The 15,282-nt window shown below is 40.9% G+C and overlaps 1 protein-coding gene across 4 annotated transcripts in view; it reads right to left on the reverse strand.

The window, feature by feature from the left end:
• Positions 1–15,282, reverse strand: part of Usp32 (ubiquitin specific peptidase 32) — a 163,231-nt gene that overhangs the window by 10,470 nt on the left and 137,479 nt on the right. For all 4 annotated transcript variants that reach the window (XM_042690731.1, XM_042690718.1, XM_042690723.1 and 1 more), the window contains 3 exons: positions 13,031–13,117; positions 10,537–10,657; positions 926–1,117 (listed from right to left, as the gene is read on the reverse strand). In XM_042690731.1, coding sequence (XP_042546665.1) covers positions 926–1,117; positions 10,537–10,657; positions 13,031–13,117 — 400 coding nt within the window. The remainder of the gene's footprint in view (positions 1–925; positions 1,118–10,536; positions 10,658–13,030; positions 13,118–15,282) is intronic.

Below are 15,282 nucleotides of genomic sequence, written 5' to 3' on the forward strand. Positions count from 1 at the left end.
TCCTTCCCTCCCTTCCCCTAGCTCTCACTTCTGGAGATAGCTAAAACAATGCCATCAGTTTTTGCCTTGGGAAGCGGTTTTGGAAAAAAAAAATCGACATTCAGTTTCACAGAGCGATAGGATGAAGACACAAATAAAAAAATACAATGTCTGTTTATAATATCCAAGCACTGCTGAAGTACAAGCACAAGATCCTGAATTCTATCTCCAGCAAGCTCCCTCAACACATTCTCTCCTGCTAAAAGGTAATTGTATCCATAGGGAAAATGCTTTCTTAAATAAATTTGTTGCTTTAAACTGTTCTATTGGGCAACAGGAAAGTCTCCTAATCCATGAAGGAAATAGGAAGAAGGAAATAAAATCTAAAGCAATATACAAACTCCTGTGCATTGGTGGAAATACACTCGACTCAGAAGTAAGCCGAGCATGAGACCACACTCAGTGGGCTCGGGAAGCTCCTGGCTTGGTTGTTCTACTATAATTTAATAGCCTAAGGTTTCCTTTCTGCATACAGCCAGAAGAGCTTTCATCCCTTTTGGAAGTTCAAATTTACTTAGGGTATTCTACTGTGGAACTTCAATGTCATGCTGAATTGCAGTTACTGGCCTGTTACTTCCCTCCTCCTAGGCTTAAGCTCTTCAGAAGCAAAAAACACAAATAGTTTTAGAACAATTAATCTCCATGCTCAATATAAAAACCTTGCACAGAAAAGGTGTTTTAGGAAATTTTTTTACTTTTGGTGGTACTGGGGAGGTTTGAATTCAAGACTTTGTGATATCTTAGGTGTTTTACTACTTTAGTCATGTCTCTAGCTCAGAAAGTGGTGTAAAGACTACCATAGCTTTTCAAAAACAACAATAACTCATTTATGGTTTATTTCCTTTACATCAGACTCTTGCTGTTCAGAGGCAGGGCTGGAACATACCAGGATGGGGGGAAGCCTCCAGAGATCCAGCTTCTTGGTTGCCAAGCAATGAGTTTTACACTTGGAACAGTAGTACATCTCATTTTCCCCTAGCTCCTCCTCACTGGTGAAAGCCCGGAGACAGTTGTCTAGGTTGATGGGCTCAGCTTGTGCTCGCCGACTCTGCTCTACACTCTCATGCTCATCTACAACCTGCAGGAAGAGGGGACAGGAGGGTGCTTAAAATAGTCACCTAGATTTTCATTAGCCTGTCAGTCACTCATTATCTGTATGAGTAAAGAGAAATTACAACCTAAATTAGAGTCCATGCCTTTTATTTCATAAATATCATATCAACAATATCCTGAATAAATTTTCTTTTCTTTTCCTTTTTTTTTTTCCAATCCTGGGGCTTGAACTCAGGGCATGGGCACTGGCCCTGAGCTTCTTTTTGTACAAGGCTAGCACTCTATCACTTGAGCCATTGCACCACTTTTGGCCTTTTCTGTTTATGTGGCACTAAGAAAGTGAACCTAGGGCTTCATGCATGCTAGGCAAGCACTCTACCACTAAGCCACATTCCCAGCCCCTGAATAAACTTTCTATCCATATGACCTGTCTTTTTTTTTTTTTCCATTTTGATAAATATTACTTTACATGATTAGAGGCACAGAGGCATTGAGCCTTTGGGTTCTAAATTTTCCTGAAAAATTTCTGACAAGGCATTGCTTGTCTATTTCACAATTTTGGAATTCTCAAAACTGTTTACATGTAAACTAGTTTTCAACCTAGGGTTACTAAGAATAGTCATTTTTTAACCAGCCTTATTAGTATGATGCAGGCCTTACAGATAGGAGAAATAGTGTCACTAAACACAGATGCCAAATTTAGATGAAGGATACAAAAAAAAAACCACACACTAAGACAACATATCAAATAATATAACTTATTTGCATATCAGCACCAGATTTATTAGAATACACAGATTTATTAGAGTACCAGGTGTACTAGCTGCTTCCTGCCTCTGTTTTGGGGGCCTTTTGTGGGAGGAAGTGATACCAATGACCCAACCAAATACCTCATACATACTAGGAAAGCACTCTACCACTGTGCTACCCTAGTCCTGTGGGGCCTTTAAATAATAAAAGGAAGAACAAGCTTACATGCTTTTGTTAAGAAGGCCCCTAACATCTGCCCAAACACCAGAAATTCTGGGAACCAGCATGCTAGGTTTTGGAATAATAGGGCAGTAAGTATAAAAGAGGAGAGAACAAGGGCTAGAGTATAGTTTAGTGATAGTAATGCTTGCCTAATATATTTGAGGGTCTGGGTTCAATCTCCAACATGAAGGGAATACAAAAACAAAAAAAGGAGAGGAAAGCAAGCGGTAGGGGGGACAAAAGAAAAGAAAGTGGCAGGAGGCTGAGATCTGAGGATCAAGGTTCAAAGCCAGCCCAGGCAGGAAAGTCCGGGGGACTATTTCCAATTAAACACTCAGAAACCTGTAAGTGGCCCTGTGGCTCAAGTGGTAGAGCATCAGCCTTGAGCTGAAGAGCTGAGAGACAGCGCCCAGGCCAAGTTTAAGGCACCTCCCCACCCCCAACAACAACAACAAAAAACGGGATGTGGTAAGAAGGAGCAAGACAGGGAAGTGGCTAGAATGCAACAGTAAGATTTTTTTCCCTCTCCCATTCCAGGCTACCATCTGAAAAACAATCCAGAACTACAGAGAACCTTCTTATTGTCTCTACTATGGATAAAAAGATGGGAAAGCCCTAAAATCAGGGATATGAAGGTCACAATGAGACTTCAGAGGTATTTTTAGGCAGAGCCTTCACTCCAAGCCCAACAGTGACTTGCCTCTCTTTCTGGCAAAGGTCATACATTTTTGCCTATCATCCCACTTATTACCTTTTCCCCACAGAGGTGGACTGCTTATCTTTACCTGAAGCAATTTCTTGCATGTTTCCCTCACTGAAATTCATGGGAACAGTGAGTTGCTTGGATTACTAACTGTCAGAACTTAGCTCATTCCATTTAGAATAGGTTTTTTTCTTTTTCTTTCTTTTCTTTGGTTAGTGGTGGGGCTTGAACTCAGGGCCTGGACACTGTCCCTGAGCCCTGAGTTGCTCAAGGATAACACTCTACCACTTTGAACAATAGTACCACTTCAGGTTTTCTGGTGGTTAACTGGAAATAAGATCTCATAGACTTTCCTGCCTGGGATGTCTCTGAACCGTGATCCTCAGATCTCAGCCTCCTGGATAGCTAGGATTACAGGCATGAACCACTGGAGCCCAGCCTAGAACAGATTTTCAGGAGAGACTTTCCCTAAAGGAGAGGATGGCTGAATCACCAGGCTGTCAAATGCCCCAATAAACTGTCAAGGTTGGAATCCAGCATATAATTAAGGTTTTAGCATTGCATCATCATGTGAACTAAATAACTCATTTCAAAATAGTAACTTAGGTCAGATGCCAGTGGCTCATACTTGTAATCCTAACTACTCAGGATGCTGAGATCTGAATGAAGATCAAGGTCCAAACCTAGCCTGGGTATTTAGTCTGTGAGACTCTTATCTTGAATTAACTACTCAAAAAAAGCTAAAAATGGAACTGTGGTTCAAGTGGTAGAGCACTAGCTTTGAGCACAAAAGGGCTCATACTCTAGGCCTAGGTGCTGTATCTGAGCTTCTTTTTGTTGAAGACTAGTGCTGTATCATTTGAGCCACAGCACCATGTCCAGCTTTTTTTCTTTTTTTCCCCTGTGATTAACTGAAGATAAGTCTCACAGGCCTTCTAGCCTCAGCTGGCTTCAAATCACAATCCTTAGATCTTAGCCTCTTGAGTAGCTAGGATTACAAGCGTAAACCACTGGTGCCCAGATAAAATCTGGTTGTTGTTTTTTTGTTGTTTGTTTGTTTGTTTTGGGGGGGGCCGGTCGTGGGGCCTGAACTCTGGGCCTGGGCGCTGTCCCTCAGCTCTTCAACTCAAGGTTAACGCTCTACCACTTGAGCCACAGTGCCACTTCCGGCTTTTTTCCTTTTGCTTATGTGGTGCTGAGGAATTGAACCCAGGGCCTGATGCATGCAAGGCAAGCAAGGCAAGCGCTCTACCACTGAGCCACCTTCCCAGCCCCTGTTGTTTGTTTTAACAAAGGAAATCTGCTTTCATCTTGGGTGACTGACTTCTGTGCATAAATTCTATTTTAATTTGTATTTTTGAGAAAAGGTCTCACTATGTATCCCAAGCTGGCCTTAATTTCCTGGTTCTCCTTCCTCCATTTCCAGAGTGCTAGGATTATAAGCATGAGCCCTCATGACTGTTTTTCTCAGTGTCTTTTGAGTTTGTCACTTAAAAGGAAAAATGGATGTGCTTTAAAGGAAACGTGTATCAGGGTTTTGGGCACGAGCAGAAACAGGTGTATCAAATATAGCAGTGTCTCTTAAAGCAAGTTAAATATTACCTCTATTCTGTCCAAAATGTTTTATGGCCAACCACATATTATAGTATGCTAGTAAAAGTTGTTGATTTTTATTGACTGTATATTCTGTGGAACACAGGCTATAGAGGGAGGTGGGTACTGGGGAAAAAGGAAGACTGACAAAAACATTTGTAGACCGAAAATAGTTTAGCAATATAAGTTCCATAAATGAAAAAGGTTTCCTTCTTGGGATCCATGCTCAGATAATCTACTATTGTTTAAGTAGCATAATTATTTAATAGACTCAAAACTATAAGAAGATAGGTAGAGAAAGCATACACATTTTTAGGATGGTACTGGTCTCTGAACTCAGGGCTTCCTACTTACTAGGCAGATTGATGCTCTACCACTTGAGCTATGCCTACAGTTGTTTTACCTTTATATTACTATATTTTTTTAAATTGAAATTACTGAGGTTTGAACTCAGGCTTTTTTTTTTTTTTTTTCATTTTTGTTGGTTGTGGGGCTTGAACTCTGTCTGGGCCTAGGCATTGTCCCTCAGCTCTTCAGCTCAAGGCTAGCATTCTACCACTTGAGCCACAGCACCACTTCTGGTTTTCTGTTAATTGGAGATGATAGTCTCACAGACTTTCCTGCCTAGGCTGGCTTTGAACCTTGATGCTCAGATCTCAGCCTTCTGAGTAGCTAGGATTACAGACTTAAGCCACCAGTGCCCAGCTGAACTCAGGCTTGAACCCACTTGGCTAGGCTTCCTTGCTTGGCTTATGTTCTACTACTTGTACCATACCTCCCTCCAGCATGGCTTTCACTGGAGATTTTTTTTTTGTAGATGTCATAGATTTTTTGGCCCTGATTGGCTCTGAGCCATGATCCTCTGGATCTTGCCTTCCAAGTATCTGCGATTACAGATGAGAGCCAATGGCACCTGGTTCCCTTTATATTCTTTTTTTTTTTTTTTTTTTGCTAGTCCCCAGGAGTGAACTCAGAGTCTGGGGCCTGTCCCTGAGCTTCATTTTGCTCAAGGCTAATACTCTACCACTTTGAGCCACAGCACCACTTCCAGCTTTTTCTGTTTATGTGGTACTGAGGAATTGAACTGAGGGTTTCATGCATGCTAGGCAAGCACTCTACCACTAAGCCACATTCCCAGCCCATATATTCTTTTCATTCTTTTTTTTTTTTTTTTTGCCAGTCCTGGGGCTTGAACTCAGGCCTGAGCTTTTTTTTTTTCCCTCAAGGATAGCGCTCCACTTCCAGCTTCTTGGTGGTTAATTGGAGATGAGAGTCTGATGTACTTTCCTGCCCAGACTGGTTTCAAACTGTGATCCTCAGATCTCAACCTCCTGAGTAGCTAGGATTACAGGTGTAATAGTAAATAGTTGTGTGTGTGTGTGTGTGTGTGTGTGTACACGTCTGTGTTTTGTACTCTTCTCCCCCTGCTCCTAGAATAAGTTTTTGGAAGGAATATTACTAGAATAAAAAATATAATAAAGCAGGGCTTAAAGTGTGGCTCAAGTTGTAGAGCACCTGCCTTAGAAAGCTCAAAGCCCTGAGTTTAAACCCCAGTACCAACAAAACAAACCAACCTCCAACCCTTTCATATTCATAGAAAGCATACTGACAATAATCTCAACAATGAACCCAGATATCTCCTTTGTCTACATGACTCTCTAAGCACATGAAAAAAACCACATGTAGGAAGAGTCCAGATGAGTCATGCGCCCCCATTTCCCAGCAACATAGGGGCTCTCTATAGCTCTTGGTAGTCTAAGTCTAGCTATCACTGAAAGGGAAGTGAGGTGTGACTTTACAGGTCACTTAGTTCACTTCCTTCTGGTGGGATGTCCTCAAGCTTTTCAGATTACACACTGGACTTGTTAAAAGGGAAAGAGATTTACAAATCTATTTTTTTTTTTAAATTTTTAGTCAATCGTGGGACTTGAACTCTGGACCTGGGCACTGTCCCTCAGTTCTTCAGCTCAAGGCTAGCACTCTACCACTTGAGCCACAGTGCCACTTCCAGTTTTCTTGTAGTTTATGGGAGATAAGAGTCTCACAGATTTTCCTGCCCAGGCTGACTCTGAACTATGAACCTCAGATCTCAGCCTCCTTAGTAGCTAGGATTACAGGCATGAGCCACTGGCGTCTGGCCCAGATCTAATTTTTTAAAATCTTTTTTTAATCTTTTTTTTTTAATATCAGAATAATGTCCTGCCAGATTTTGTGCTGTCAAAGATTTAATAGTCTATCAATTGCTAAAATTTTCAAATTCAAATTCAAAGGAAAAATTACTGAGGTTTCTGAATTACCTTCATGATCTAGAGCTTCAATTTCTTTTTTTATTTTTCTTTTTAGTCTAGTGATCTTTTCATTTGGCAAGAATCCACAAATCACTGGACACTGTTGAAAATGAACTATACAACTTGTGTGTGGGGATGAGAGAGAAAAATTGGGAGAGAGTGAGAGAAAGGGTGACATCGTCCAAAAAGAAATATACCTTTTGTTTTTGTCAGTTGTGGAGCTGCAACTCCAGCCTAGGTGCTGCCCTTGAGTGTTTTTGCTCAAGGCTAGTGCTCTACCACTTTGAGTCACAGCTCCTTTTCCAGGTTTTTGGTGGTTAATTGGAGATAAGAGCATTGGACTTTCCAGTCTGGACTGGCTTTGATCCTCAGATCTCAGCCTCCAGAGTAGCTAGGGTTACAGGCATGAGCCACCAGTGGCTGGCAAAGAAATATACTCTTTACCCAACTTATGTAACTGTAACTCCTCTGTTCATCGATTTTATAGTAACAATAAAAAAATTTTAAGGGGCTGGGAAGTTGGCTCAGTGGTAGAGTGCTTGCCTTGCGTGCCTGAGGCCCTGGGTTCGATTCCTCAGCACCACATAAGCAAAAGGAAAAAAGCCGGAAGTGGTACTGTGGCTCAAGTGGTGGAGCGCTAGCCTTGAGCTGAAGAGCTGAGGTACAGCGCCCAGGCCCAGAGTTCAGGCCCCACGACCAGATCCCCCCCAAAAAAATTTTTTTTAAAAAAGAATTCACCAATTATACTCATTCTTGTGCTAAAGGGGCTACCAGGACATTCAGTGAATGTGGGGGCATACTCGGGGATTGAAATAAGGAATTAGATCCAGAATTGGGATTTTCTCAACTACTTAACAGCAAAAAAGAAGTTATTTATTTGTATTGGGAGTGGCGGTGGTACTAAGGCTTGACCTCAGTGCCTTGTACTTAAATAAGCAAGTACTCTTCTACCTGAATCCCTAGTCCTGAAAACGTCAATAAATATTATTAACTTATCTAGAGGGAATGTTTATTAATTTTAAATTTTAATTGAATTATTTTTTGTGTCAGTACTGGAGCCTGAACTCAGGACCACATGTTCCTGCTTAGCTTTTTTTTTTTTTTTTGTCGGTCGTGGGGCTTGAACTCTGGGCCTGGGCGCTGTCCCTCAGCTCTTCAGCTCAAGGCGAGCGCTCTACCACTTGAGCTACAGCGCCACTTCCGGTTTTCCGGTGGTTTATTGGAGATAGGAGTCTCATGGTCTCTCCTGCCCGGGCTGGCTTTGAACCGCGATCCTCAGATCTCAGCCTCCTGAGTAGCTAGGATTACAGGCGTGAGCCACCAGCGCCCGGCCCTGCTTAGCTTTTTAATTCAAGGTTGATGCTGCTCTTCACTTGAGCCACATCTCCACTTTCAGCTTTTCAGTAGTTAATTGGAGATTTTCCTGCTCAGGATGGTTTTGAATCATGATTCTCAGGTCTCAGCCTCATGAATGTCTAAGAATATAGGCATGAACCTCTGGTGCCTGGCAATGTTTTTTAGTAATAAGGAAATTCCCAATTGTCAAGGGCGATATAGACAGAATACCTACTGCAATCTCTGATGTATCTTTTTCTTTTGCTGGTGCTGGGGTTTGAATTCAAGGCCTCACACTTTTAATACTCTTTATACTTTTAATATTCTTTTTTTTTGGGTCCGGTCGTGGGCCTGAACTCTGGGCCTGGGCGCTGTCCCTCAGCTCTTCAGCTCAAGGCTAACGCTCTACCACCTGAGCCACAATGCCACTTCCAGCTTTTTTTTTCTGCTTATGTGGTGCTGAGGAATGGAACCCAGGGCCTCATGGATGCAAGGCAAGCGCTCTACCACTGAGCCACCTTCCCAGCCCCACTTTTATTATTCTATTTGTTTGGTGCTGATCTTGAGCTTGAACTAGGGCTTGGGCACTTGAGCCACAGCTTTGCTTCTAGCTTTTTGTGTGATTAACTGGAAGTAAGCATCTCATGGACTTTTCTGCCTAGGCTGGCTATGAGCCTAATCATCAGATCTCAGCCTTCTAAGTAGATAGGATTACAGGCATGATCCACAGGTACCTGGCTTTTTTTTTTCTTTTTAAACATGTTTTTAGTAACCTGTTTAAAATTTTTAAACAATTTCTCTGGCTAAAGAGTGGAAGTAGAGGAATCCAAAGAATAAGTCCTCAATGAGATTGAAGTGTTGACCTTGAAACATTTATATTCCCGCCCCCCCCACGGTTGTAAGGCTTGGAGCCTGGATACTGTCCCTAGGCTGTTTTTGCTTAAGGCTAGCACTCTACTATTTGATCCAGAGCTCTACTTCCAGCTTTTTTGGGGGGTAATTTATTGGAGTTAAGAGTCTTGTGGACTTTCCTGCTTATGTTGTCAGGAATCGTGATCCTCAGATCTTGGCCTTCTGAGTAGTTAGTAGCAAACAGTGCCTGGTTACCTTCTTTTTTATACTCATTATACCCATTAAAGGTAACAGCTATTCCCCTGGAATGCAGGTGAACTTACTGTGGTTATAAAATGCTACAGCTTCAGGGATGTTTAACAAATAGAAAGGTATTTTTGATATGTTATGGTTAGAGAATAATTTTTTAATGACACTCAGTTTTGTTACAAGATTAGTTTGTTATAGGTATTTTATTTTTTTATTGTTATTATAAATGTGATATACAAAGGGATTACAGTTTCATAAGTCAGGTAAAGAGCACATTTCTTTTTGGACAATATCACCCATTCCCTCGTCCTCTCCCAGTGTTTCTCTCCAGTCCCCACCTACAAGTTTTATAGTTCATTTTCAACACAGTATCTAGTAAGAACCACTGCTACATTTGTTCACCCTTGTCCCTCCATTTCTGTGCTCTTCTTACCCTCCCAAAGACAGATAAACAAACAAGATGAAAACAAAAATAACAACAAAGAAAAAAATCTCTTGTTTCAATTTCCTGGAGTTCATTTTGATAAATATTATTTTATGTGATCAGATGCACATAGGCATTGCACCTTTGTGTTCCTCTCCTAAGAGTATCCTTCTTTGATCCCACTGTGTGTGAATGCCTAGATGTTACAAGTATTATAAAATTTCTAAAAAAACTTTTCTGGTCCTTGGGCTTGAACTCAGGGTCTGGGTGTAGTCCCTAAGCATTTGTGTTCAAGACTAGTGGTCTACTACTTGAGCTATAGCTCCATTTCCAACTTTTTGGTAGTTAGTTGAAGATAAAAGTCTCACATACTGTCAGGTGCTGTTGGCTCAACACCTGTAATCCTAACTACTTAGGAGGCTGAGATCTGAGGACTGAGATCCAAAGCCAGCCTGGGCAGGAAAGTCTGTGACTCTTATCTCCAATTAACCACCAGAAAACTGGAAGGGGTACTGTGGTTCAAGTGGTAGAGAGCTCACCTTGAGCATCTAGGCCCAGAGTTCAAGCCCTACAACCAACCAAAAAAAATAAAAAAATAAAAAGTCTCACATATTTTCCTATCTGGGCTGGCTTTGAATCTCAATCCTCAAATCTCAGCCTAGGATTATGAGCATGAGCCATTGGTACCTGGTAGCAGTTTTGAATTTTAATGCCCCAATTGATTCAACTGCTCAATTGATTCCAGGCATTGTAAAACAAACAAACAAAAAGGCCAAGTAACAATGTCAATATATCAAGTGCCACAGAGAATACCAATAACTATTTTTTCTGTTTGTATTTAAATAATCACAACCCAGCTAAACTGGAGAAAAACAATCTCTCATATAAAAAATTACATCTTACAGTATTGGCCTAGCAAGCAAGAGATCCCAAGTTCAACACTCAATATCATAAAATATATAAACAAAAAACCCCAAACTCTACTTGCCACCCTCTTTTCATCATTTATGGTGGACCTGAGCACTTACTCTTTCCTGCGATGTTTGATAACGGAGATGAAGGGCTGTGGGGTCCCAATCTACAGCAATAGAGGCATTTCCAATGTAAGCTCTGTCTTCATCACAAGCAATTTTGCAACCTCTGCAAAATCTAAAGGGGGAAAAAGATTTATAAAGAAATAAGGAATCTAAAATTTCAAATTAAAAACACTTCTGTTTTACTCAAGTTTGGTTTTAAAACTCCCTTGGGATTCCAACTTCAAATTCTCTCTTTTTTTTTTTTTGGTCGGTAGTGGGGCTTGAACTCTGGGCCTGGGCATTGTCCCTAGCTCTTCAGCTCAAGGTGAGCACTCTACCACTTGAGCCACAGCGCCATTTCTGGTGATTCATTGAAGATAAGAATCTCACGGACTTTCCTGCCCGGGCTGGCTTTGAACCTCGATCCTTAGATCTCAGCCTCCTGAGTAGCTAGGATTGCAGTCGTGAGTCACCAGCGCCTGGCAGTATTTTCTTTTTGCTAACATTTGAACTAGGGTCCTTTTGCTTGCTAGGCAGTGCTCTATCACATTAGTCATGGCACCAACCCATTTTTTTCCCCCTCCCAGTACAGGAGTTTGAATTTAAGGCCTTGTGCCAGCTAGACAGGTACTCTACCACTGGAGTTACACTCCCAGTCCTTTTGCTTTAATTCTTTTTTTTTTTTTTAGATGTTTTATTATTTATTGTTATTGTAGAGTTGATATTCAGAGGGGTTACAGTTACATCAGTCAGGTAATGAGTATAATTCTTTCTGAACCATGTCTCCCCTTCCTTTACTTTCTCCCAGTTTTTTCTTTTTATCTCCACCCACAAGATGTACAGTTCATTTTCCACATAGTATCTAGTGAGTGCCATTGTTGTATTTGTTTACCCTTGTTCCACCTTTTCTGTGTAATTATTGTTCAAATAGAGAGTATTGTGCCACCCACTGGTGGCTCACATTTGTAATCCTAGTTTCTTATGAGGATGAGGTCTGAGGATCATGGTTCAAAGCCAGCCTGGGCAAAATTTATCTCCAATTAACCTCTAAAATTGTATAAGGAGAGCTGTGACTCAAGTAGTAGAGTCTTGAACTTGGAGTCAAGGTGCTGTCCCCAAGCAATTATGCGCAAGGCTAGCCACTCTACCACTTTGAGGCACAGCACCATTTCCAGTTTTCTGATGGTTAATTGGAGATAAAAGTCTCTTGGACTTTTCTTCTTGGGCTGTCTTTGAACTGCGATCCTGAGATCTCAGCCTCCCAAGTATCTGGGATTGGAGGCATGAGCCACCTGTACCTGCCTTTGCCTTGGGTATGTTTTTGGTAGGGTCACTTTATTCCTGGGTTGGCCTAGGCTTTGATCTTCCTACTGGTGTCCCCTGATGTCCCTGAGTAAACTGGCACCTGGATTCTGGTGAATTTCTTATGCCAGGTCTAGCCTCAATTTCTGATCTTTGTTTCCCATGTAGCTAAGGGTTACAGGATTGAGTCATTGTGCTTGGCTTTTGTTTGTTTGTTTCCTTTTTGGTAAGGCAGAGTCTTCCTATGTAACCCAGGCTGGTCTTGAACTCAAGATCCTCCTGCCTCAGCCTCCTAAGTGTGATAACAGACATGTGCCATGCTATAACCATGTCTGGCTAATTGTATTTATTAATAATTATTATTTCAGGTAACTATGCTTAGGGCTTCTCAGTCTTTGGATTTATACTAAGTATTTGTTAACATACAGAAATGGCAAAATAAATGACAGCAGAACTGACTCTTTGAAATAATACAGCTCAAAAGAAATTCTAAATTCAGTTACATAATGCTTTTAGGTAAAATAACAACCTATCTGATTTGTAAAATGGCATGTTAAAGTATATAAAAGTTCATGGAGTTGCAGGGAAAAAAGATGACAGAGCCATGGTTCCCATGTCTATCTGAGACTCAGTTTGTTAACTCTACAGCAGTTCTCTAAAAGTTGACTATTATCAGCTTCTTTCCCTGCTGTCCCAGAAATGATCCATCATTCTTTACAACTCTTTGAAAAACCAAAAACAGATTTCTAGAAAGTCTAGTTAGTTATGAGACTATGTTCTACTGGCTCAGAATTGCCAAACTTAAAAATTATATATATATATATATATAAAATCATAGAAAGTTTAGACTAATAATAAGCAGGCATGGTCTAAGTCACTCTATACTTGGGAGGCTGAGACTGGAAGATAAACTGGGTTTAGGGACTTGAAAAAAGTTAGGGCAACATAGCAAGACTCCATTTAAATAAACAAAAGAAAAAGAAAAAAAGAAATTTGGAATAAAAATGATTATGTATTATGAATTGGAGGTATAGTTTGTAAAACTAGCTAATCTCATGAAGAAGAAATGAACAATTCCTACATTTACTACTTCAAGCTTTACATTATTCACTATTATGCCTCAATCTTGGCAGTCCTATAAAAAGGTGAAATATCTGATGCTGCAATTCTAATACAATGTTTCCTTTGCAGAAGATCACTTTACCTATACCATGGGCACCAAGCACAGGAGTTCCCGTCTTTCTGCACAACTCGTAGCGTGAATGGGTATTGATATCCCATACTGTCATCACTGAAATAGAAGAAAACATACACAAACCAAAGTCTTAGAAGCATTTCTGGTTTGCAAGCCAATCATATTCATTTCCTCTTAAAGTGATTCTCTAGGAAAAAGCATTTGCCTATCAGGTATGCTCATGCAGACAGCTGGGTACCGCCCATCCGAATCCATTAACTGCAACCCTGTAGCAGTCACAGTAAGCTATAGAGGGGTACACACTCTAGACTGCCAGATGTTCAAGAGTATACATGGTCCATGAACATTTTACAAAGGAGGTCATGAAATCAAATAACAATTATTCTCCAGCTCTTATTTTATCAGAGAATATAATTCACATTAAAGTAAAATAATTAGACCTTTCCAAGATTAGAACACTGACACACTATAGGAGGCTGTATATTTGAAGGCTTCTTTAAATAAATTCCCTATTTGTAGTACGTTAGGATTCGATCTCCTTTTCCCGACCATAGCTATTCAAAGCTATAAGGTATAGCCTCGGAGTAGCTCTTAAAAATTGTTAACAATTATGGAAAGATAAGACATGGTTTCTCCAAATTTTAATAAAACTTACTAATCTTGCTTCAATAAGAAGCAGAATTAATAATATACAAATAAGTACATATATATATCTGTATAACACGTCTAGTATTTAAATATAATTCCTGGGCTAGAAGAGTGTTTATCAAGTGTAAAACCCTAGTTTCAATTCTTAGCATCCACCTCCCCCAGAAAACAAAGCAACTTTCCAATTTCTATTTACCAATTATAGTTCATGAAGCTGGGGGAGAAAAAGAAGGAATAGTCTCATAGACTTTTTCTGCCTGGGCTGGCTTTGAACCACTATCCTCAGATCTCAGCTTCCTGAGTTTGCAGGATTTACAGGTATGGGCTACCAGCACCCAGCTTTGTTTTTTGTTTTTGTTTTTTAACATAAAATAACTTAGATACAAAGGGATGACATTTTCTTGGTTAAATGGAGATAAGAAACTCAGGAATGTATGTTCCTTGGATAAGTTTTGAACCACAATCTAAGGATCTCAGTCTCTGGGATTAGAGGCATGAGCAACTGGTTCTGGGCTCTCTCTTGATTTTTTTTTGCTCATGGCTGGTGCTTTCTCACTTGAGCCATGCCTCCAACCCAGCCTTTTTTTTTTTTTGGGTCCGGTCGTAGGGCCTGAACTCTGGGCCTGGGCGCTGTCCCTCAGCTCTTCAGCTCAAGGCTAGCGCTCTACCACTTGAGCCACAGCGCCACTTCCGGCTTTTTTCTTTTTGCTTATGTGGTGCTAAGGAATCGAACCCAGGGCCTCATGCATGCAAGGCAAGTGCTCTACCACTGAGCCACCTTCCCAGCCTTAACCCAGCTTTTTTTGTCAGTTGTGGGGTCTGAACTCAGGGCCTGAGTGTTGTCCCTGAGCTCTTTTCTTTTCTTTTTCTTTCTTTTTTTTGCTCAAGGCTAGCATTCCCCATGTTTACCTATAGCACCATTTCTAGTTTTCTATTGGTTAATTGGAAATAACAGTTAGATTTTCCTGCCTCAGCTAGCTCTCAACCTCAATCCATATGACCTCAGCTCCAGAGCACCTAGGATTACAGGAGTGAACCAACAGCTTCTGGCGAATCGAGCTTTGTTGATGATTAATTAGAGATAAGAGTCTCACAGATTTTTCAGTTTGGGTTGCCTTAGAAGAGTAATCTTAAGGGGCTGGGAAGGTGGCTCAGTGGTAGAGTGAGTGCTTGCCTTGCACGTATGAGGCCCTGAGTTCAATTCTCAGCACCACATAAGCAGAAAAAGCCAGAAGTGGCGCTGTGGCTCAAATGGGAGAGTGCTGGCCTTGAGCTGAAGAGCTGAGGGACAGCATTCAGGCTCAGGCCCAGCGTTCAGGGCCCATGACCGACCAAAAAAGAAAAAAAAAAAAATCCTCAGATCTCAGCCTTGGGAGTATCAAGGATTCTAGGTATAAGCTAGTGGTACCTACCTTAAATCTATTTTTTTTTTTTTTAACCTCTGTGCATTTGCTTACCATGGATACCTACTAAAAGTAAAATCATACAGAGTGCAGGTGGCTCACACCTATAATCCTAGCTATTCAGGAGGTTGAGATCTGAGGATCACTATTCAAAGCCAGCTTGGAAGGAAAGTCTGTAAGACTATCTCTCTCTCTCTCTGCCTGTCAGGG

This window comes from Dipodomys spectabilis, unplaced genomic scaffold (genome assembly GCF_019054845.1).
Source record: "Dipodomys spectabilis isolate Male_0828 unplaced genomic scaffold, ASM1905484v1 ptg000004l, whole genome shotgun sequence".
Lineage (NCBI taxonomy): Eukaryota > Metazoa > Chordata > Mammalia > Rodentia > Heteromyidae > Dipodomys > Dipodomys spectabilis.